The sequence below is a fragment of the Biomphalaria glabrata genome, chromosome 2, assembly GCF_947242115.1.
Source record: "Biomphalaria glabrata chromosome 2, xgBioGlab47.1, whole genome shotgun sequence".
In the NCBI taxonomy this organism is placed as follows: Eukaryota; Metazoa; Mollusca; class Gastropoda; family Planorbidae; genus Biomphalaria; species Biomphalaria glabrata.
This window is the reverse complement of record NC_074712.1, coordinates 64549310-64574347: the sequence shown is the minus strand read 5'-3', so window position 1 is coordinate 64574347 and position 25038 is coordinate 64549310. Positions and strand designations below refer to the sequence as shown.

The following is a 25038-nucleotide window of genomic DNA, read 5'->3' as shown; positions in this document are numbered from 1 at the left end:
TTGGAAAAAGTAAAGGCGGTTGGTCATTGTGCTGGCCACATGACATCCTCATTAACCATGGGCCACAAATACAATACCTTTATATCATCTGCCTTATAGATCGTAAGGTCTGAAGGGGGAACTTTTCTTTTTTTTTATAAACAAAACTGTACAGTAAGACAGTTTTTAATAACTTTTTAATCTTAATCTATGTATACATCTGTTTAGCATTGTTAATTGTTAAATAACAATATTTACAGATATATATATGATCAGGGCCAGTCTTAGGCCACTGCAACCTATGCGGCCGCATTGGGCCCCGCACAATGTGATTTCTAGGTGTAAATTATTAAATTAAACCATTTTAACTTATTATTAAAGGGTTACTGGAATTCTCCTGAAATTATAAAATATAAGAAAAAGTAATGAAAATCTCCTGAAAGCTAATGCAAATCTTAAACAGACAATTTGTCATTTCGGGGTTTCATTCGATATGGAAAACGCCAATCCTATTGGTGATTAAAAAAAACGGCATTGTCAGCTTTCATGATAGTAAATCTAAAAGACAGATCTGAATGTTTATCAGCTTTTTGTTGGAAAACTACTATCTACTGTAGATGGCTTGTAAAGTTAATTTGACAGTGATTTTGTACTTAGTAAACAAAATTCAAAGACGATTTTTTTTTCTAATACAAAATCTTAATTTTCACTTATTATCCTTATCACAACCCAAATTAGGCCCCGCGCAATCCATTTCGCATAGGGCCCAGCAACCTGTAGGACCGGCCCTGTCTATGATTATATCATTAGACCTCAAGGACATTTCCTAACAGTAAAGTAAAGTTCCCATTTCAGACCTAACAGTGCTACATAAATAGACCTAATATTATTGCTTAAACAAAATTGAAATGAACTTAATGTAGGTAATGACATTTTATAATAATACTATATGACATTAAAAAGATAAACTTTTACCAGTTGAGCTACATTATAAGAATCTTAATGTTATTTTTCTGATAAATGATTCTTATCTAATAAATAACAGTTGTTCCAACAAAAGAAAAGATAGTTGCATCCTAAATGTACCCATGTGTTTTGCATCTTATTTCAAAATAAAATGATAGGTCTAGCGCATTGAACTAACAAAAATCTATCATGTTCATAAATTAAAATCTAATTAAGTTTTGCTGGCTTTTATTGGGAAGGGGTGATGAAAGTGTGTGACTCTAGCTAGGTGGAAACAGAGGGGGAAGTAAAACATAACTAAAACAGGAAATCAATATTTTTCTTTAGATTTTCACATAAAATATTAAAAAAAAAAAACTTTTGTATTTTCATTATCATTTTCTATGACATACACGACCAGCTAATATTTCTACAGAATAATTGTCTACAATGCTAATGAGATATCAGTAGTACATGCATGAAGATTGTATGTGATAGTGATTGTATTTTTTTTCTCTAGTCATTTCTGCTAATATATTTGAAGTTTACTGCCTTTGCTGTATTTTCATTATCATTTTATATGAAATACGCGACCAGCTAATATTTCTACAGAATAATTGTCTACAATGCTAATGAGATATCAGTAGTACATACATGAAGATTGTATGTGATAGTGATTGTTTTTTTTTTCTCTTGTCATTTCTGCTAATATATTTGAAGTTTACCGCCTTTGTTTTCTGTTTTTTTTTTAGATATTTAATTTTATAAAATTATTACAATAAAATTATGTTATTTAATTGGTTTATGATGTTACTATATATTGTATAAAGTAAATAAATTAAATGACTGATAAGATATATCAGTTGTTGAAGATTCAACTATACAAAAGTGAAAAACTTACATTAATATCTTTCAACACAAGACCTTCTAATCCTTCATTAAATACTTTTGCCATTAGGTTCTGAAGATCATCAGCTACCTGGAAATAAATTATATTTATGGTTCAATCAGTAGCTAGATAAAGAGTGCAGTGGTTCCAACCTAATTTAAAATTTCTATTGAATGAACTCTATCAACTATTATAACTGTCCAACTTATAAGGCAGTAATACTTTTTTTCTATTTATTTGTTGACAAATATTTTCTTCCAACTTAAATTTATAAATATTTTCCTTAACATCATCTATCTCCTCATTAACTGAGTAAGTACTTTTCAACAGAAGAAACAAGCTAAAATTTATAAATCATCTTTTCAAGTCTCTATATGGCAGAATCTACAAACTAACTAAATAATCATAGTCAAAAAAATAATAAGGGGGGCATGGATCGCAGAGTATGACACAATTTAAAAAAAAGAAAAAGAAAGCTGCATGCCTCTAGCAATGATTTAAATTCTTTCCTTAGCAAATATGATTCAGAATCCACTCCTCTGATCCAGAAAAATAAGATGTTAATGTTAATTTGGATGACTTGAACCATGAGATTCACCAAAAAGTATTGCACAGACAATTTCCAGCTTTGTTACATGATGACTAGATCAACAAGGTTGTATCCTTAATGTGGTTAAAGCTGGATATCTTTATCCCAAAACAGAGGTTGTCACCCAAAATACAAGAGTGAGTTATCAGGACTAGCATATCCTTAAAGTCAATGTCATTTTGAATCTCTAAAGTATGAAAATATATAGGTGAGTTGATTGAGTACATAATGGAAGGATGTACAGCTTTGTCAGAATGTGGTGGGAAGCGTGGTCGAGAGGCCAAGTGCGCTTGAGCTTGGCTTGGCTACCTAGAAGGGGGCTCGAGGTTCGACACCCGACTCGGGCGGAGTTGTGTTTACTGAGCGCCTAAAGGCAGCACGGAAAACCAACTCCTAGATACCCCTCCCCCCACTGGTCCACAAATGAGATTGGACCAAAAGCGCTCTGAGCGTGCTATAAGCATGAAAGTAGCGCTATATAAAAGCTATGATAATATAAAAGCTATGATAATAATGTGCTATCAGGTGGCCATAATCAAGTGAAAATGAAAAACATTCAAAAGCATCTTTCCCTGACAGAAGATATGATAGAGAAAAGCTACCTACTTAACTAGTATAGGCTGGTTCTGACATACAAGATGATATATTTCGATTGAGAAGATAAACTTTTTATTGATAAACAAGAAAATTCTGCAATAATTCTTGACATTGCAGTGCCACTATCTCACAACATTAAAAAAAAATTTAAATGAACAAAATATAAACCTGCTCTTGAAGATTGAGTTACTATGAATTTTCACTGAAATTACAATACACCAAAATGTGATATCAGCTGAAGGGGGTGGTGACAACTTACCTGACAGACATCTTCAAATGCCTGAACATAACTAAGAAGATTCTTGTTATTTGTCAGAGGGAGATAATGCTACAGATCTTCTATATCATTAGAAAACTCCTAAATGAACACTATATAGGGGCTACAACAAATTTAGTTTCCATTTAATGAGGCTTGATCCTAGCAGTCCCAGTAAATAATTATTAAATTATCTTTTAAAATAATAAAACCATTTAAAAGATGACTAATTTAAAAAATTACAATAGAGGATAGCAGCATGCGAGGTTTGAACTCAGGACCATTGTGATGATAGTTCCAAATTATCTTATCTTATATAATACAGACATTACTTCAAAAAAGAAGATGATTACGTCCTACGCGTCATGCATTTAGTCATGCATATTAACCAATGACTTAAATTCTGCCAAGTCACTGGTTTTCCTGGCTAGCTCAGGCAACCCATTCCATGCTCTAATAGCACTAGGGAAGAAGGAGTATTTGTACAAACTTGTCCTAGCATATGGGACGAGGAATGTGCCTTTATCTTTGTGTCTTTCAGAGTATTTTATTAAATTTTGTTTTTGTATTTGAAGATTATGGTTCAGTGTTTTATGTATGATTGCTACTTTACTTTTGAGCCTTCTGTCCTGAAGGCTTTCTAAGTTTAGTGATTTTACTAAAGGTGTTACTCTAGTCAAATGTGAATATTTGTTTGTTATGAATCTCACTGCTCTATTTTGTGTCTGTTCCAGTTTCTTAATGTTTTCTTGAGTTGAGGGGTCCCAAACGGAGGATGCATATTCTATTATTGGCCTAACCAAGGTTAAGTAACATTTTAGTTTTATGTTCTTATTTGATTTATAGAAATTTCTTTTAATAAATCCTAATGCTTTGTTTGATTTTTTTGTAGTTTCATCAATATGTGGATTCCATGATAGTTTTTCATTTATTATAACACCTAGGTATTTTGCGTTTTTAGTCTGTGATACTGGTTTGCCATGAATAAGATAAGTGGAATTAATTTGTTTTAGTTTTTTTGTTACTCTTAACAACTGACATTTTTCTGGGTGGAAAGACATGCTCCAATTTGATTCCCATTTCTGTAATTCATCTAATTCTCTTTGTAAAATATCTGTGTCTTGTGTTGTTTTTATTGTTCTATATATTATGCAATCGTCTGCAAATAATCTGACTTTTGTTCCTGAACTAATGCAATTTGGTAAATCATTTATGTATATTAAAAATAGTAGTGGACCCAAGACTGTACCTTGAGGTACACCTGAGTTTACTGTTATCGGTGTTGATTTAGAGCCATTTATTATTACAGTTTGTTCTCTCCCTATCAGAAAGTCTTTAATCCACTGATGCAGTGGACCATTAATGCCGAAATATTTTAATTTTTTTAAGCAAACTATGGTGGTGAACTTTGTCAAAAGCCTTAGAAAAATCTAGTAAGATAGCATCTATTTGTTCACTATTATCTAAGCCTTAGCAGGGGGCTCGAGGTTCGACACCCGACACCCGACTCGGGCAGAGTTGTGTTTACTGAGCGCCTAAAGGCAGCACGGAAAACCAACTCCTAGATACCCCCCACCAGTCCACAAATGAGATTGGACCAAAAGCGCCCTGAGCATGCTATAAGCATGAAAGTAGCGCTATATAAAAGCTATAATAATAATAATCTTATGGTTTTAAATTTAATTGATTCATTTCTATCTACAATTCCTAATGTTGGCTAATGATATAAAATAATCAATGTACACTTACAGTGATCAACTTGGTCTCAGAAAGGTGAATGTGGTTTTTTACAGGAGTCATGTTATCCTCCAAGATTTGCCTTCGAAATTTGATAGGCCTGGAAATAAAAATGAGATAGTCCATAAAATCCAGAAAATATTTAGATTCTAAAAAACACTTTTTTTTCTCTTGTATATTTTAGAAATTCTCAAAAAGATTACATAAACAGACAGTGAAGATAAAAGAATGCAAAAATCGAGAAAATCATATCTACAATTTAATATCAAACAATATTAAAAAGGTAACATGCCCAAATTATATAAACATGTCTTCATCTCAAATGATATAATTAAATGACTATCCAAGGAGAATATGACTGAGCTTCTAGACTTTATGATAAGAATAAGCAATCTTAACTGTATAAAACCAACCAACCAAGCAATCAACATATATGATCCTTACTCTAACCTTATGGTAATAAGATCATGCTACCATAAATGGAGTTTGAAGCTTTTAGTGTTGAAACAAATTATGAATAAACATGGCTTGTAATATATAATAATAGCAGCACTAAGACACCAAGGTTATTAAGATAGAAAATGTGGCTAAACACAGGCAAGCCCAGATGGGGATTCGAACCACTGACCCCGATCTGGTGCCATTGCCTAGCAGCGAGCAGGTATCAAACTAACATCTATTTTCGCCATTCCTCTCTCTAAAAAAGAGCATTTAAATTATTGTAGTTATTTGGTCCTGCATCACCATGCCGTCTGATAAGATAATTTCATTAGTCCGTACAAAAGGAAAATCCATTTGATTATAATTTTCCATCTCAGCATTACTTTATAACAATATATATAGATGCAAACACTGACAATATTTACACACAAAACATACAAATGCACTCATGTACAAACCAGTGCTTCATAAAAAAAGACTTCTATGTACTTCTTGGTGATGACAAATAACCTTGAAACACCCAGACAGAAAGTGGAATAAAGGAGGCAACCATTCCATATTCATTTACTAATAATTAGAATAATTAGAATTATTCCCAATTCATGATGCGCATTAAAGAATCCCATTTAATCAGCTAATTAAGAGACATTAAATTCATTTCCGTAGGTAGAGTTGTAAATTATTTGTAATGGTCATCCTTTTTCTAGGGATCATATAGCTTAAATTTCTTAAAACCAATTGTTACTGGTCAGTTTGACAGGTTCTCTAAACAACTGTCACTAAGCTAAATAAGTAAGTAAAAAAATCATTTACTTGTTCATAAGGTTTTCATTATTAATCAATAGACAGTCAAATACAAACAGGCAGACTGTAGCATCTTGAAACTTGGCTTTCTATAGAACAAAAACAAATTCAGTTTTAACATTAAATAATGGTATTTTGGACAACATGAGTATTTTTTTCATTCATAGCTAAAATATTTTTTTAAATAGTGGATAGATTTTGCTACATTTAAAAATAAACTTTTGGACAGTGTAAAACAGACTATACGCTATCCAATATCTATCTACCAAACAATAAACATTCAAACATCTGTTTTACAGGCAATAAACTTTTCAACAGACTTTTGTTCTAACCAAAGCTTATATCAGACCTTCTGATATGTCCTTAACAAGCAATAGATCTGATATTAAATTTAAACACAAATCTTTATACCCAACAAAAGCCTTTTAAATTTTGTAACTCATTTAAATATCTCTTAATTTAACTAATTTACCTTGTGAACATTGAGAGAGCCAAATGGTAATGGATTTCCTGTTTTATTATCTACCAAAAGAACTTCTGCATCAAGGATCAAATCATTGCTGGATGGGAAAGCTTTTGGTATAAAGTCTTTAAAATGCTGTACCTGTGTATTGATATGAACATCGATTTTATGTGTATCTTTAATTTACTAAGACCAAATTTCAATTTGTACTTCAAAGAACATTTTTTTAACACTTAAAACGGATTTACCTTGTGAGCCAATACAGGTTTCAAAGAGCGACTATAATATTTAAATTCATTTCCTTGCTTATGAAGCTGTACTCTCTCTCCATCATATTTGATTTCTGCAAAAAATCCATCTGGAGATTTTTTAAATGCTTGTTCCACAGATCTGCAAGCCTCAGCCTGAAACATATCCAGAAGTAAAATATCAAAATATGGGAAGAGAGCCAAAAAAATTTGAGGCTAAACAAATTCCATTTCAACAGTCTATATAAGCATTGAAACAAAATGGGAGAAGATGAATATTTGGCTGAGAAGAAATGCCAAAAGAGTTGGACATTTAACTTGTGCTGGTAATAAGCTTGAAAATGTGAATTTTTGTGGGCTTATTTAGGTCTAAGGTTGACATTTTAAAAATTGTATAACTTAGTCTCATTGACAGCACAGGATAGCAGCTGACCAGGGCTACATGAACTGTCAAAATTCTTAGATCAATTTGTTTGTGTGAGTGTCTAGATGACAATGACATAAATAGATGTAATTTAGAAACTTTTAGAACTAGACCGAAGGTCAAGGTAGAGCTTTAAGAAACTTGAAGAATTTATTGTCAGGGATCTAAACAATTCAGAAAAATCTTTAGGAGAGACTATTGATGTCATTGGTCATCAGTTATTGTTCCAAGTAGATTGTTCAGTAGGCTTATTCTCTGATGGACTATTATTGATGGCCTGTATCTTCACCCTGTTTTATTTATTCTATAATAATAATTAATGTCAGTCAAGTTATCATAGTACAAGTGATTTAGATTTGATTGTTAATATCTCATTGGATAACTTATTTTATATAACTGAATTTAAAGGCATATTCAGTGCTGTGTTTCTTTAGTGAATCCAAATAGTGAGATAGAATATATTTATAGGCAAATCTGCATAGGTCTAAGGTTGCATTTTAAAGATTTTATGGCATTGTGTCATAAGTGGGTGTGGTTACACAACCAGACAGGGCAAGACAAACAGATCAAGTTAGATAAATGTTCAAAAACTAAATATAGATGTGTCAAGTATTTTACAGATTAGCAAAAAATTGATTTGCAAAAACACACAAAGTCTATTGCACTTGCTGTGGTCTGTATAAAGTTTTAATTGCAGAGAAGTTCAGTTGTGTTTCTCATCAAAATAAATTCAGTTCTTTGGATGGATAAAACATTTTTGTTAAAGGATTATAATTACAGTCACTATTGTGCCAGATGAATTATTGCATTGCGTTCAAATCAAAGCTCAACTCATTATTTTATCTGCTGAATTGTCATTTACACTCTCAATAAATGATTACTGGCATCTTCATAAACCAACCAGAGGTAGGAAACATCTACATAAACCAACCTACATAGGCACGGATACGTCATAAACCAGAGGTAGGAAACATCTACATAAACCAACCTACATAGGCACGGATACGTCATAAACCAGAGGTAGGAAACATCTACATAAACCAACCTACATAGACACGGATACGTCATAGACCAGAGGTAGGAAACATCTACATAAACCAACCTACATAGGCACGGATACGTCATAAACCAACCAGAGGTAGGAAACATCTACATAAACCAACCTACATAGGCACGGATACGTCATAAACCAACCAGAGGTAGGAAACATCTACATAAACCAACCTACATAGGCACGGATACGTCATAGACCAGAGGTAGGAAACATCTACATAAACCAACCTACATAGGCATGGATACGTCATAGACCAGAGGTAGGAAACTATAATATACAAGCCCCTCGTTCATATACGTTTGATCTGCAAGCCCAAACATGCATGATGTGAGGTGAGTCAATGCCATTTTCTTTTTATTTGAATTCTCTACATATAAACTGAGAGAGAAAAAGAAAGACAAGACTTCAAATATTTTTGAGGCCTTACCAAATCAGGGTAGAGTGCAGATCAAATGCAAAATACTAGAACAGACATGTAGCAACTAAATGATCAAAATGTGGCAATTTTCTCAAAAGAGTATCTTCTCCTTTTGTAGCTTTTCAAGTGACTAAACAAGCGAATCTTTGATACACACCCACGGTCACAGATTAGGCATTTGAAATCACTAGATTTAGCCTTTTACTACTTCTGGTGTGTTCAGCTGTGATTCTTGACCCACTCCATGTGGTCCTATCCTGTGCCTTTTTATCCTTCTAGCTAACAATGTTGATCTTGAAGACCTTCAAGTCACACTTGCACAAAACATCAGAGTATCTTAGGAGTGGATGACCTGCCACTCTCTGCCCACTGTTAAATCAACATAAAGTATATTTTGTGGAAATCAACTCTGTGGTATTTGGCGTAAATGACCAAGCCAACAAAGTTGTCTAATTCAGATAACTTTATCCCCATACAAGATTCTCAAGAAAACTCTTCAATGTATCCGAATCGAGAAGCAAAACTTAATTAACCATATCTCCAAAAATAAAGTTAGAAAAGTGTTAATTAAGGGACTACTCTACACTGATGATGCAACATTTGTAGCTAAATGTGCTACTCAGCTTTAGACTCTAGTTGATAGACTGCACGCCAGAAGTTTGCCTTCAACATCAGTCAAAGCAAAAGCAAAATACTAGCTGACAATACAATGTGACCATTAACAGCCAATCCTAGGAGGCAGTTGATCATTTCTGTCCCCTAGGCTCCATTATCTCAAATAATGTATTTCTTGAAAAGGACATCAATAACAAGATAGTAAGGGCACCAAATCACAATGGCAGAAATGAGTGTGGGACAATACTTTGCTAACTATCAATACTAAAGTCTTAGTATTTTGAATCTGAGTGCCGAGCACACTGCTATATATATGGCAGTGAAACATGGTCTACCTACTCTTGGCAGGAAAAACAGCTCAATATCTTCCACCTCCAATGCTTAAGGTGGATTCTGAAAATAACGTGGCAAGGTGAAATCTCTAATGAAGAGGTCCTGTGAAGCTGAGGGCGCCAGGACATCTACATTTTTATAATCAAAATGGCTTTAGATCAACTATAGTCAACTATAAGTTTCATTTATTATTTTCATTCAAAGTTCAGATAATAATGAGCAAAATGAATCCCTCTTATTAGACTTTTCTAAAGTATTTAACAAAGTTCATCATCTAAGTTAAAATACTTTGTTATTTCTGGTCTATTACATCAATAGATCCAGGATTTCTTAAGTTTTTAATATTGCCCTCTAAAGAAAAATGCTTGCACATTACTGACATACTGGCCTAGCAAGCATCTACATATACCTACTATACATTTTCATACAGGTATCAATAGATATAGTTTTGGCATGTAACATCAATATTAATAATGCATACATATGTATCACGATGCTATCAACCTACCAACATAGGCAATACAGGTGTCATAAGTGAAGCTTCAACACTTAATTTAGTACTCATGCCAGGCTTGACATGACTGAGCTGACTCACGCGTTGAATGACATCTTCTAGATCATGTGATGTTTGAAAAGCAGCATATGCATCAGGGTGAAGACCATCTAAACTTGATATATGGAAAAAATAACACAAAGAGAGGGGAAAAAAAATTTAGAATTGTATTCTAGTTTTGTATTAATAATTGTAATTGTAATAAAAGTCATTTGTTTCCTTTCAAAGATTCACATTAACAAAAGCTTTTAGAGGTAAGTCAATTCCCTCATATTAGAAAAAACCATTAGGGGAATGTAAGCTGCATTGTACAAGCTAGCAATAGTAAAACTGAAGAAACTGTTCAGAGTTTATATATTCACTTATATTTTCTAAAATATATTTATATAAAATAAAATGATTTTATTAACGAGCATATTTTCATATCTTGGTTTTCTCAACAAACTATACAATTTATGTGTTCTTTTTCTAGCATGTTTTTTAAAAATGTATATAAAATATATTATTTTATATTAAAATAATAAAAAGCATTTCATTTTTTTTTCGTTTTGTTTGTAAAATGTTTTACATGTTTCAGATGTTCCTTCAGAGTTGAAGATAGTGTTATGACCCTATTGGCATGGTAAAAGGGTTAACTATAGGCTCAGCTGACACACACGTGAATCCCTCAGGTCAGCGGGGCCATGGACAAGGGACAGTACTACAATTACACGATTACATGCAAATATGACCAATGTTATGGTCATGTGATCGAAAGCCTGCGTGTACGAGAGACACAGTGTGTAGGAAAGCGGCTGTTCAAGACCGGAGAGCGTCGAGACCGGGACTGTTAGTCGGCCATGAAGTCGGTCCTGGTTGAGTCCTCATGTGTTGATGTACAAGTCCAGAAAGAGAGACAGTAGAGTTTTGTACTGTGATGTACAGAATGACATTTTAGTTGTTGATGTGTTTGATGCCAATTGTCTAGTATTGGCTGTTATCTACTTATTCACTCATTATTAAAGTACCAGATTATTTGGAGCCTTGTCAAGTTCTTGATGTGTTGTGTTTAGCAGTGTTTACAGAAGGCCTGAGTAGGAGAGAGATCGTAGCAATAGTTTACTTCCTAGTCCAAACCTCCAGCAGGACGAGGGGGGATGGGAACAGGCAGGGTTTGAACCCTCGACTATTGATAAATCCGAACAGCAGTCCAGCGTGCAAACCGCACGACCAGGCAGCCATCCTATTTTACTAACTCCTCTGTTAATTTTTGTATCTAAACAAAAAATCTCTAAAAAGAAATATTAATTCTCCATTAAGATGAAAAATTAAAACAAAGAGAATTATTTTTATTAGATACATGCCAACTTAAGCATTAATTGCATAGAACTGTGCTAAAAGTATTTCTTTTGGAAATGAAGGCACATACATTTTTTTTAGATGTATTTCAAGAATCTACCGATCTTACCAGTCCTACCAGCCTTTCAATACTTACATATGTTTAGCTCCTGCATTGATCCTCAAGTCATGTTTAATAAGTCTTACAAACATTTTAAGGTCATTAGCTGTGCTTCTAGATTGCAGAAAGAAAAGAAACAAAAAAAAAATGGGAAGGTTTTTGACAGAATTTTAAGGATCTTAATTTAGTGCATTTTTTTTTTTAAGGGAGGGAGGGGGGCTAAGAAAATATGCACCCTATTGTCAGGACTTGTTTTTGCTCTAGGCCCTAGGCAGATTATTTCCATTTATACCTTCATACATTTGAAATGATTAATAAACGAACGGTAAAAATACAATTTAATTGTCTAATGCAATAAATTTATGTACAATGGGAAAATGGTTATTCAGATGTAAGTATAACTTGGAAATCAGTTCCTCAATTGCACAACATGGACACATACATTAGTTACGTAATATATCATGATGAACTCATAACTACTCAATGTAAATTCCGCACCTTGCAACTATATTGAAGTAAACATGCCTCAACCATATCTCTATCAGATCTGACTCACAACGAGTTCATCTTTGACTCAACACTGGCTGGATTCCCTTGTAATGATACTCTATGGAGTCAAAGCACAGTTCCTATACCACCTGTGATAGTCATAATAAAACTTCCCTTAAAAAGGGAAACAGTTTGGCACAGCTGAGAATGCACATCACTGGTCATCAAAAGCGGCAGAGAAACACCCCAAGAGAAGGTGAATGGAGCTCAAAATCAAAACAAAGGTGAAGTTTTCTGTTTTAAACTACTGCAATACACGAAACTATTTCAAATACTTCATCATGCACAATTCAGACTATTCACTAAGATGTGAACTGGACACTTATATATACACTAAATTGTATAGATTATAAAAATTAAATAAATTATAGACTATATTGGCTTTGGGGAATAGAAGATGATATACTGCCCTCTTATCTAGTATTAGGTCTGAAACAACATTAATATGTAAGAATCATAACAGATTCTCCCATGTAGCAGAGGAAAATGAGACAGACGGTTCCACTGTATGCTTTTATGGCTCCTATGATGTAAAAAAAAAAAAAATCACAAACCTTTTAGCAACTTTGGTCAGAATCCTCTGTTGGTCCTCTTCCTTTGTCAACTGAGAAAGTTCATGCAGGAATTTGTTCACCTTAATTGGGAAATTACCAGTGGATTGAGATGAAGAAACCATAATCTACTTAGGTTGTAAGAGAAATTGTAAAAGCAAATGAGAGGACAGAAGTTATTTTTGATTGTCGCATATTGTTTGGTGTTGTTTAATGTGAATAATCTATTTCTTCCATTAAAGTTTTAAAAAGGGAGTTGATAAAGAGAGAAATGATAGATAAGTCATACATGGGACTAGAAATCTTTTAAGATATTGCTAGGAAGCATCATAAATAGAATAGCCAAGTTTGTGTATCCATCCCTCTACTAATATCAGGCATCAGCTGTTCTTAGCAGGATATCTAAAGTATATAAATAAATTATAGCTTTTATATAGCGCTACTTTCGTGCTTATAGCATGCTCAGAGCGCTATGGTCCAATCTCATTTGTGGATGTGGACCAGTGGGGGGAAGGGGTATCTGGTAGAAGGTTTTCCGTGATGCCTTTAGGCGCTCAGTAAACACAATTCTGCCCCCTTCTTAGGTATCCAAACTAAGCCTAGTTCAAGCGTACTTAGCCTCTCGACCAGGCTTCCCACTGACAAATATTTTGTTTTCTTCTACAGACAAATATTCTCATCTTCTACAATAAGCTTACACATAAATATGTTTTTAATAATTTGGAAATTTACCTCTTGTAGTGTCAGATCACTTTTCTGTAGAGGGACCACAGCTTTACTTTCTTCAAAAAAAAGTCTGATAGTTTCTGCTACATCTCCCTGGTGATGAGTACATTATTAATGTCAGATAGCTTGATCATAATCTTTTATCTCATTATTACATGGAGTAATGATAAAATAACTATTCAATAATTACATAGAGAGATAACAGAAAATAAAAAACAAACCCTTTCTAAGTCCTCAATCATTTTGTGCAAACTTGTTGCAAAGATCTGTTGGCAAAAATATTTTGCAATAACCACTAACCACAAAAAAAAATTAATTTAGGTAAAACTTGCAAACAAAACTATAGTAAGACAATTATGACCAAAATTGTAATAAAACCAAGTTGTATATGTATCGTAATGAAAATATAATATAATATTGTTGTAAAAATATCCATATATTTATTCATGCACTATTCCTAAAAAGATAAATAATAAGATAAGATAAATCTCATTCAACAAAACATTTTCCCCCATCTCCATTCCTGATCAAAACTTTGTTCAGTTTGAAGTGAAAAGTTAACTCTATGCAAGAACAAGTTGACATCTGGCTTGTTGTTTAATTTTTTCTATTTTTTAATCCATTTCTTTATTTAGAACTAGGTGCCCTAATACTGAAGTTAAATTTTTCTTATTAATATCATTATTAATTAAAACTGTAGCTTACATACCTGGCTAAACAGCTTGACCAGTTGTTTATTATTTAAATTATAAACTGACTTCATTACACCAGGAAGTAATAGTTTTATCAACACACTGAGATCTCCATGGTAACCATCTGAAATGATGGGAGATATTCTGATAGGAAATGAAGAGTATAAATGATGCATGTGGTGATTAGAAGAACAGCATTAAGGAAAAGACTTACTCATTTAGTTGTTTAGTAAATACATACATATTTTTTTTGCGTCATAAGATTTAGGCATTATCATTTAATCTCTTAGTAAATAACAATTATAATAATAGAGCATTTTCTTCAAGTCTAAAATTTCAAGACCCAGTTGCGAACTGCAAATTTTGCCACATCTAGTACAGACAAAGCTTTGTCTTTCAGGGGTCTATATTAGTTGGTTTGTTTTTTTTGCCATCTGGACCTGTTTGCAGCAAGGGATGATTTTTTTGGGTCTCAGACATGTAAGCAACCTTCAGGACAGTTCTCCAGTGGTCTTTCTCTGATGTTAGTAGCTGCTGGCTGTTCTCCTCTGTCAGCACTGAGGATAAACTGATGTCTCAGTTGTTACATCATGGTCCTTTAAGCTTCTTAAATAATTAGATACTCTTCTTCTTTATTGTAAAGCCTAGTCATTTGTGTCTACTTTTTTTTTTTACTAAATACTCAACTGTTTAAGGATTGAGGTCTAATCTCTCTTATCAGAATATAAATCTAAGCCTATTGTTGTATGGATTGTAAAATTTTCTTCTTGAATTTCTTAAATCAAACATTAGGATGAGCCATATAATTGGTTCCAGATCTGTGCAGTATTTTCCAACTCAGCCAATTCTTCATACAGTTTTGCACTTGTGTGGGTGTAATGGGGCCAGCAATGGGGCCAGTATCTGGAACAAGCATGATGATATAATGTAAAGGTCTATCAGTCTGTCAGTATAACAATTTATCTTTTTTTATTCTGTTAGGTTTACTGGTTATATAATGCTTTCATTATTTATTTTATAAAGAAATATTTATTTCATAATGTGATTCTTTTTCTTTTTCAGATATCTATGCAGCCATTTAGCAGTCAATTTTGCTCCAGTAAAGATTCAAAGTAGAAAACACCAAACTGTGGGAGATGAGTGGACAGAAAAATATAGAAGTGCAGATCTTAGAGAGGAAGTGGAGATGGATTGGTCACACCCTTAGAAAAGATACCAGCAACAGAGCTAGGCAGGCCATAGAGTGGAACCCCCAGGGAACAAGACGCAGAGGAAGACCAAAAAGAACATGGCGACGCAGTGTACTTGAAGAAGCAGAGAAGACCGGGAAGAGCTGGGACACCATCAAAAAGCTAGCAAGAGACCGTGGAGAGTGGCATGTTTTTGTCGAGGCCCTATGTTCCATGAGGAACTCAAAAGAGTGATGATGATGATGAAAGATTCAATCCTGAGACTCCTTGATAGGGAACCTTTGCCATTTAACCCCACATTCCACAATTCTACATTTTGCCTCAGTCAACAAAGAAATAACCATTGTCTGCCAATGGTCAGTTTAGGTTGGTTTAGGTTCTCTTTCTGCCATCTTTATCTGTCCTCAGCAGTAGCCTTGGAAATAAATTTCCAGCAGTCTCCTTCAGAAGCTGCCTGCTGCCAAGTTCTCTCTTTGATGTCAATTAAAGCAAGCTGCCACCTAGCAGTCTCCTTCAGAAGCTGCCTGCTGCCAAGTTCTCTCTTTGATGTCAATTAAAGCAAGCTGGCACCTAAGCTGGTCTTGAAAGCATTTCCAGGAGAGGGTGGGGGGGTACTATGTTATGCCGATCACCTTTCATCTCACAAAAAAAGATTGCTTTGGCATACTAAATACACTCTAAATATAATAGCTAATAAACTTGTTTCTTGAGATTGTATATCTTATAAATGCAAAATTAGATACCTTATTGATAAAGATGCTAAATTTGTAAATAAATTGTTTTACATTGAGAGTAAACATTTGAAACTTTATATTTGATTTGATGCTAAGATCTAGTAGTAAACTGAACTCAAATTCTTGGATCTTTTGGTACTAACCTCCACTACTTCCTTTGGTAATAAAATCATGAACTAATTTAGTTTTACCAAGATAGCTATTTTCTTCAGCAATATTGGCACACAATCGTCGAAATTGGCGAAAGGAATCATCAAGACTTAAAGATGCAGGTCTTTTTTCTGTGGAAATGTAGATTAAGTTGTGCGTTAATATTTATGTTTTAATATTATCCATCATAACTTATATAACATTTTTTAGAATGTCATTTTAAATGTTTATAAGTTCACAGCATATTGTAGTTTATTACTAAATCAATTTAACTCATCTAAATTCTCTGCAAGACAAATAGGTCTGAACAATTAGTAATGTGTTAAGCTAATATAATATAATAGTAAAGATAATAATAATAATAATATGTTGTCTGTTGTATTTATGTGTATTCTTCTGTTGTGTTGTCTTTATATGAGAAAACAAATTTCCGTAAAGATCAATAAAGCAGTCTTAGTCTTAATAATGTACTGAATCTCATAATTTATGGACATTTTGTAAAATGTTTGTAAAATGTTTTACATATTTCGGATGTTCCTTCAGAGTTGAAGATAGTTTACTTCCTAGTCCAAACCACCCGCAGGACGACGGGGGATGAGAGTGGGCAGGGTTTGAACCCTCGACCGTCGATAAATCCAAACGACAGTCCAGCTAGCAAACCGCACGGCCAGGCAGCCATCCATTTTATCGATACAGAATATTATTACATTTCCTGTAGAAGCCTTTTCTAAAGGAAGATTTAAAATTTACCATGTGTTTGGTTAACTAGCTAATGCAGGCAACCTCTTCTATGCTTCAATAGGATTATAATGTTTTTTGAAGGAAGAAGTATTTTTATCTTCAAGTCCTTTGAATATTTTATATATATGTACTGATTAATGCAATTCATTGTTTTATTCAATACTGTTACTTCACACTTTGGGTCCAAGAATGTTCATAAATGTATTCCTGATGGTATTACTCTTGCTAACTTGTACCAATATAAAATAGGTTAGGCTGATTTTCAAATAGACTGTCAACATCATATAAGTAAGTATTTTAAAAATAATTTAAAAGGCTTGCAAGATGGTAGAATTTTTTTTTTGTAGACCATTTGCATAATTGTCTTGGTCAGATTCATCCCATTGATACTAATATCCTTCTCAATCGTGATGACACTAATTTGAAGCATTACTTACCCGTGACAATGTTGGTGACAATTAATTGAATGATCATTAACAGTGTCCTATCCAATCAAAACAAATATAGCAACATGTTTCTTTTTTTCCACATTTTAAGTATCTTACTTACAGAACTAAAAGGATTTATAGGTATAATATGAAATGACTGTGGCAGAGGAACAAAATCTAGAACATCCTAGAACCAATCACTGACTAACTCCCTACCCTAAGAAGCACTTAAGAGCTATGTGAGAATTACAGAACAATAAGCCTAATTAACAAGCAATGATCAATTTCTATAAATTAAATACACAAGTTAAAATAGCAGAACAACATGCAAAATTGGAGTAGTAGAACAGACCCATTTCAAACCTGTTTGTAAAGAGAACAACTTCAACACTAAAAAAATCTAAACTTCAAAACAACAAAGAATTCAAGAAAAATACAATGTTGAAGTTATTAAAAGCATTCATGTGAATGTGACCAGCAAACAGAGAGGTTCACTCTTTTAAGTCAGTTTGGAGGAAGGTGATTTTCATTAATGCTCAAGATGCAACACTAAATAAACATTAAAATTCACAATCAAGAATGTCAAATAGCTTAATCTACAATCTCTGACATCATCATACAAATGGGGCATGAAATTCATCTCAATGTTGATACCGAACTGCACTATTCAACAGCAGGAAATGTAGCTAAAGGAGTAAAAGCTAGATCAGAATCTCATTTCTTATGTCCAAAAAAATCAAAAATGCTTATATGGGTAAATCAACGCACTGCAAAATTTAACAAGACTACAAATTCTTCAAGGCATCATTACATGCAAAAGAAAAAGGGAGGCATTGGTTGATGATATAAAAAAATTAGGATGCTTAACTTTTGTAGATTTCCAGTAGCAAAGTTTAGAGATAAATGGTATGAAGTTGTGAAAGACTCAGCAATGATACCCAAATGATCTACAACTTATCTTTTAAACAGATTGCTATTATGTGTGACTATTTTACACAATGCCCTATTGATTGAGTGTCAGTTTTGCAAAATATACTGTGCAAACCTTTATTTTTTTTTACACTATAGCCTTCTAACCTGCTTACCTGTTTTTCCATCAGAATTTTTCAAAGAATTCTCATTTTTGGCTGCTACTGGTTTTTCAGTCTTTGAAGGTTTGCCTTTCTTTGTTTGATAATCTAAATGTTCAGAAGATAAAATGCAATCTATTAATAATTAATATATATTTAATTTAAAAGTAAAGTACCCAATTAGACTTTGTGATCTATAGGGCAGATGGTGTAAAGGCTATCTGTTCTTGTGGCGAAAAAGATGTCATGTGTTCAGCATAATGGCCAGCTGCCTTTACTTTCCCCAAGCATCTTCACCATTCTCACACAATGCCACCTGGAATGTTCACCAGATATAAGATGAACATATCTTGACAGTCATCCTCTTAGGACAGCTTGCTATGAGTACAAGAAAAACTGGTGCCCATTCCCCACCTCCAATATGTCGATCTCAAAGCCCTGGACATACATGTTGACTACTGGGAAGACACAACCCTAGATCAAAATTTGTGGAGAGAGATGGTGACAAAGAAAGCAGGGAAGAAGAGGAAACCGTGCCTCATATTCTGTTTGACTGTCCCAGACTTGCTGATCTCCATCTCGACAGGTCTGTGAAACCAAATATGCTCGAACTGTATGGCGACATTGATGCACTACGCAAGACAGCAGGGTTTCTATCTAGCCTCTCAAGCCCTCACTCAAATGGAGTTTGATGATGATGGACATTGAAGAAATATTGGCCCCATCAAGAAAAGTGATCCAAACTAAAAAAAAATGTCCTTCACCAAAGCAAATGCCACATTTATCTGCATTGTATGAAATGCTTTTCCAGAATAGGGCTCTATAGTCACTTGAAAAAGTACTCTACAAGATGAAACAGTCGCACTAAGGAGGCCAACAACAGAGAATTAAGAAAGGTGCATTGTTTTATATTAGACAAAAGTAGTACGGTAGTACCTAAAGAAACACTATACATCTTTATTTATATATTTTATTTTCAAATAAATTGTTTAAAAATATTTTGTACAGCTTTCTATTATTAAAAAAAAAGTTCTCACAAGGCAGCAAGAAACAGAAAATCTTAACTGTCCTGCCTAAATCCAATATCAAGAAAACTCTTTAAAGGTAACCCTAAACCTTTGCAACAAATATAATAAAGAATAAATGATTTAAAATTAAAATGTAACAAGTTTTGGTCATCAGTAATTACCTTCTATAAGTTTCTTTATTAGCTGCTTGTCATCTTCTTGTAAATCATTAAAACCTTCAGCGTCTTCAGGATCCTCAAGTTTCGTGGTTGATGCTCTTGCTCTAGCAAATGTTTCAAATAAACACGTAGGATGAAACCATTGTTTCATCTGACCACCATCCTCAGAGAATGGATTAGGACTCAATTTACCTATCCTTAATGATCCTTTCTCTATTTTCTGCTTACACTTCTTACAGCCAGATGTACCCAGTTTGGCATAACCAACAATGAACTTCTTGTTTATTTCAGACATTATAGATCTATGGAAATAGCATTAACAGGATGATAATTCAAGTATACAATAACAATGTAGAAATTGAAATAAAAATTTAAAAAATTCAAAAATGTGTTATAAAATTTGATGTAAGCTTTATAAATACATATATATATATTGTTATAAACTTGGTGGTGGCACAGAGAGGGGTAGTGGTGTGTGTGTAGTCAGCCGACACAAATCGCCCCAGGCCAGCGCTAGATGAGCGGTCAACCGTGATGAGCTATGACGGTCAGCCGAGTCGAATGTCAACAGGACAGTTCAGGAAGGATCACTGTCGTAAACAGAGCTCAGGAGCGTCACGAGAGTTGTAGTCATCTGACCACCTAGAAACGTCCGGTTCGAGAAGGCCAGTAGGGACCCTATATAAGAGCGGAGGTGACGCAGTCAAGACGGTTCAGAGCCCGGTTCACTACAGTCCGGTCAACTACAGCACAGTTCAGTGGTGTGGTTCTGTACGGAGCATTACGACGGTTCAGTGTGGAGTACTGTCAAGTACAGTTGAGATGACTGGCGTCTTGATCTTGGTCTGCGATCGAGTCCGACACAACGAGCCTAGTGTGTGAAGTCAGTCCTGAACTGTTGAACCCAGTGCAAGCCCGGAACGAGATGGAGAGGAAAGTGCAAGAGTTGATACGGCGGTACAGTGTTATCGAAGAGATATTTGTACAGTCTTGTGTTACGCGCTGCCAATTGTACAGTATTGGCTGTTATTTATTCAACCATTAAAGTGTTATGTTACTTTGGAGCCCTGAGTTGTCAAGTTCTTTAAGTTGGTGGTGTATGGTGCAGTTTGCAGAGAGCCTGGATAGTGAGATTCGTAACAATATATATAATATATATTATTGCTATGAAGCTTACTAGATAAAAATGTGTTTTTTTTTAAACACATTTTTTCTTAAAATGGAGTTCTGCAGAAAAGGAGAGGCGAGATTTTAGAACAAAAAAGCATAGCCCAAAGGTGCACACAAAGCTGAACATGATCTAGCCACTCATGCATTGTCTGCAAGATAACCTAATTAGCTATGCTGATATAACAGCAAAAAAAGAACATATAAATCTACATAGAAGAATAGGATTTAAAAGAGAGAATGATGAAATTATTATTTTCTTAAGTAAGCATGCAAATAAATGCCAGAGCTAAGATTCCTATTTTTTTCTTGCGGGTGGGGGGCAACAACTATTATTCATCTCATAATTTTTTTTAAATTCAAGCTCATCCCACTTTCTCCAAAAAGAAAAAGTACTTATTCTCTATGCTAAGACCTAAGTAATTGCAAGTCAAACAAGTGATCATAAAAAAAATGAAAACAAAAAAACAAACAAAGAAGGATGGAATACCCTGGCCCTGAATCTAATAAAAGAAAATGTAGTATACATAGAAATGATTTTTATCTAAAAGAAAGGAGGTGTCATGCATCTTAGATTTTTTGTTTACTAGTAGTGTTGTTATGGAGCCCATATATAAAAGCAATTCAAATATTGATCTATTTACATCTAACCAAGTCTCCACTAAACATTTTCACATTTTGGTTCTGCCTGGGATGGGAAGGGGGTGTGGCCACATATAACATACCTATAAACTATAATACTAATTATAATAATACCCTGGTCTGATAATTTGACAATCCGATTCTGGAGTTGTGAAGTATTGAGATTGGTAGTTTAATCTCTGTGTATCCGTATTCACAGTACCGTTGACTTTTAGCACTTTAAATTTAAACCTGCATTCGCTTGACAGTTTTGTAGGTAACAAGTTGCAACTAATTTCAAAGTAAATGTGACCTTTAGAAAACCGTCTTTGAATCTGAATACACTGGTCCAAAGTGGCATAATCATGATAATGATGAAGAAATTTACAGGAATGAGATACGAAATTAGTTACAAATAACCTCAACTGGCTCAACTTAATAAATGAAAACATGCATAAAATAAGGAACACGACTGTCACTGTCTAGCCAGTCTAGATTCTAAACTCGTAAAACTTGGTGAAGATCTACAAGTCACTAGATTTGACTAGATCTATTCTTAGTTATTCCATTCTAGATATATAGATAATAAAATTATAATGCAATAATACATAACTAGTAGATCAAGATCTATCTATCTGATCTAGATCTAGACTAGATCAAGATCAGATACTGAGACTAGTGAGACTGAGATAGATTAGATTCTTGTTGTATACATCAATGATTCGACGCAATATTGTTTCACCGACAAGAGAGTACGAATATCATACAGACCTATATACTATATATATAGGTCTAACACAGAATTATTATACATAGGCCTGTGGTCTAATCCGAAGATTGATGAGAAAAGCATCATTTCCCGTGGCTATACGCAGCCCCAGGTGTGATCTGCATATTTTGCCACATTCAAGCCAAGCATATAGATCTAGCCATAGTCCGTCGGTGGTCATTTAATTGATTGACTGAATTGACTTTTTAGTTGACTAGTTTGTTAGTTATTCTGAAAAATAGATTTTCTGAATTAAAGAAGAGAGATGTAACATGTACATTTTTGTACGCTAGCGCGTCAGTGCAACACCGCTTGTGTTTACGGAATAAATCATCCTGATATGTCTTCCCTCTTAAACACTAAACACAAATATTCTACTTTCGGCAAACAGGATATGTCGTCGATTTGTTTTGGATTAAAGTGAAGCGAAGTTAAAAATCTTTCCAATGGATCTTCTGCGGATATATATTCTTTTTTTTTTTTACTTGTATCGGATGTTGCTTCATGATTGTAGCCCAAACTTCCCGCAGACTTAATTGCACTACAAATAACTAATGACCACAGTCCCAATTTTTCCATGCAAATTTTGCCTACAGCTAAAAGTCTACAAATTATGAAAATTTTATATAGGTCTTTGATTAGCTTTCTGGTTTAAACATGGAACTATACTAATGGAACACCAGCTTCGAGTTTTTTACAAAGACAAAGAGAGTCGAAGTGCCGTCGCGCATCTATTTTCGCGCACCATACCAATTTGAAAAATCGATGAGGATGCCAAAGAAGAAATTTACTCCGAGAGCCACTTGGATTGACCTTCATTGAGAGTAAAACTTCCCCACACTATATTTTATTAGATCTGTAAAAACTTTATCCATTTTCTGACTATCTGATAAAATAGATACAATTTCCCTGAATAAGAGATCGTCACAAAAAATATTTTTTTTCGACCACCCTATAAAATGTCACTTATTTTCCAAAAAATAGAATCTAAATTCCGAAAATACAATCTTTCAGTGTTTCTGTGTTTGGTTTATTTACACTAAATCTGGATGAAGACCTGTCTACCGTTCCGCTAAATGCGTATTTGTTACGATATACTAAATTGCACGAAATAAAAATAGGAGGCCTAATACAGTTTTGACACTCCAAGCTACGCATTTCTAATCGTTCTTTTTTTATTATCGAAAGGACTAGGCTATAGGCATACACGTCTCGTGGGAAACAAAGAAAAAGTTAATCTTGATAATATTGTAGCCTAAATAAAATGACAAAAAAAAAAAAAAAAACTATAGCCTAATCTAAAATGAAATAGATCTAGAGCTAGATTAGGCAGAACGGATAAATTTGGTTGTAAACAATGCTACATCAGTCACTAAGTGCCTGGAAAGAGCATGACCTATGCATAAACTTGCATCATTTCACTTGTCAGATGATATTACACATTTACCCCGGTATGGTTGTTTGCCATCTCATCCTTTCAATGCTGATCTTCGTGTCAAATGCTCTCTATATCATTTCATTATACTTGCTTTTTTTAAAAAAAAAGTCTTTCTAGAGCTGATTGGCAATGTTTCGTCCTTTATTGAAAAAGTTACATAATCTACTATTTAAAATAACAGGCCTGTACAGTGACAAAAAAAATGTAACAGTATTGTTGTAACAGAGTTACTATACGGCATGTGTGGCCGAAGAGTGTGTGCCTGGACAGCTAGTGGAATGGAGGGCAGCCACGAGTGTGTGTAGTGATCAATGGGAAAGAATGAAACAAATAGTGGATTTGCTTGTGTATAAATGTTAGCCTTTTGTACATTATATTACTATTAAGCTCTTCTTGCCATTAAAGACTTAAAGAACGTGTGTCTCCACAAGTGTATATATATATATATATATATATATATATATATATATATATATATATATATATATATATATATATATATATATATATATATATATATATATATATATATATATATATATATATATATATGACAACTTTAAAAAAGTATTTTGTTGTTTACTACTATATTGCTTTTAATTGTTGTCTCAGTAGATAGAGCAGCGTAGGTAATAATGAGGCATCAAAATGCATCAAGTTGATGCCAGAGGCTTTGTCCAATAAATTATTTCTGCAGGTCACTTTTGTTTTTTCACACTTGCTAATTGACAAAACCATGTTACCTCACATGGCTACAGGATCAAGTGAGACTGAACTAGATGAGTATAAATTGACGACATCCTACATTAATCATCATGATCATCTACCTCTTGACTTTTGTCGTAGGGGTGTTATGACCATCTGCCTGGTCGTGCGGTTTGCTCGCTGGACTGTCGTTCGGATTTATCAACGGCCGAGGGTTCAAACCCTGCCCGCTCCCATTCCCCGTCGTCCTCCGGGAGGTTTGGACTAGGAAGTAAACTATCTTCAACTTTGAAGGAACATCCGAAACATGTAAAACATTTTACATTTTTAACCTAATCCATCAGCTTTTCCCGGTCAGCATCTGTTCTTATCAGGACTTAAAAATCGAATATTTTGTATTACTTCTGGCACAATAATTTACTAGACGAGCAATGGTAAATTTTAAAATGTTATGCCGATGCATTACGTCTCTGCTGACAAAATCATCAATGCAATGAACACCTTACATCATTTGATGAGAAAACCACAAAATTTAATT

General features: G+C 33.9%; 1 protein-coding gene across 1 annotated transcript in view; it reads right to left on the bottom strand.

Annotated features, from left to right (window-relative positions):
• Positions 1 to 22303, bottom strand: part of LOC106051680 (DNA ligase 3-like) — a 32741-nt gene extending 10438 nt beyond the window's left edge. The window contains exons 1-15 of the mRNA XM_056021992.1: positions 21724 to 22303; positions 19804 to 20102; positions 18630 to 18722; positions 16369 to 16506; positions 14319 to 14425; positions 13831 to 13875; positions 13616 to 13702; positions 12887 to 12966; positions 11820 to 11897; positions 10301 to 10460; positions 6949 to 7104; positions 6710 to 6841; positions 6247 to 6326; positions 5005 to 5092; positions 1826 to 1903 (exon numbers count right to left, since the gene is read on the bottom strand). Of these exons, the coding sequence (XP_055877967.1) occupies positions 1826 to 1903; positions 5005 to 5092; positions 6247 to 6326; positions 6710 to 6841; positions 6949 to 7104; positions 10301 to 10460; positions 11820 to 11897; positions 12887 to 12966; positions 13616 to 13702; positions 13831 to 13875; positions 14319 to 14425; positions 16369 to 16506; positions 18630 to 18722; positions 19804 to 20102; positions 21724 to 22040 (1938 nt within the window). The 5' untranslated portion in view covers positions 22041 to 22303. The remainder of the gene's footprint in view (positions 1 to 1825; positions 1904 to 5004; positions 5093 to 6246; positions 6327 to 6709; positions 6842 to 6948; positions 7105 to 10300; positions 10461 to 11819; positions 11898 to 12886; positions 12967 to 13615; positions 13703 to 13830; positions 13876 to 14318; positions 14426 to 16368; positions 16507 to 18629; positions 18723 to 19803; positions 20103 to 21723) is intronic.
• Between the last annotated feature and the right edge of the window lie 2735 nt (positions 22304 to 25038).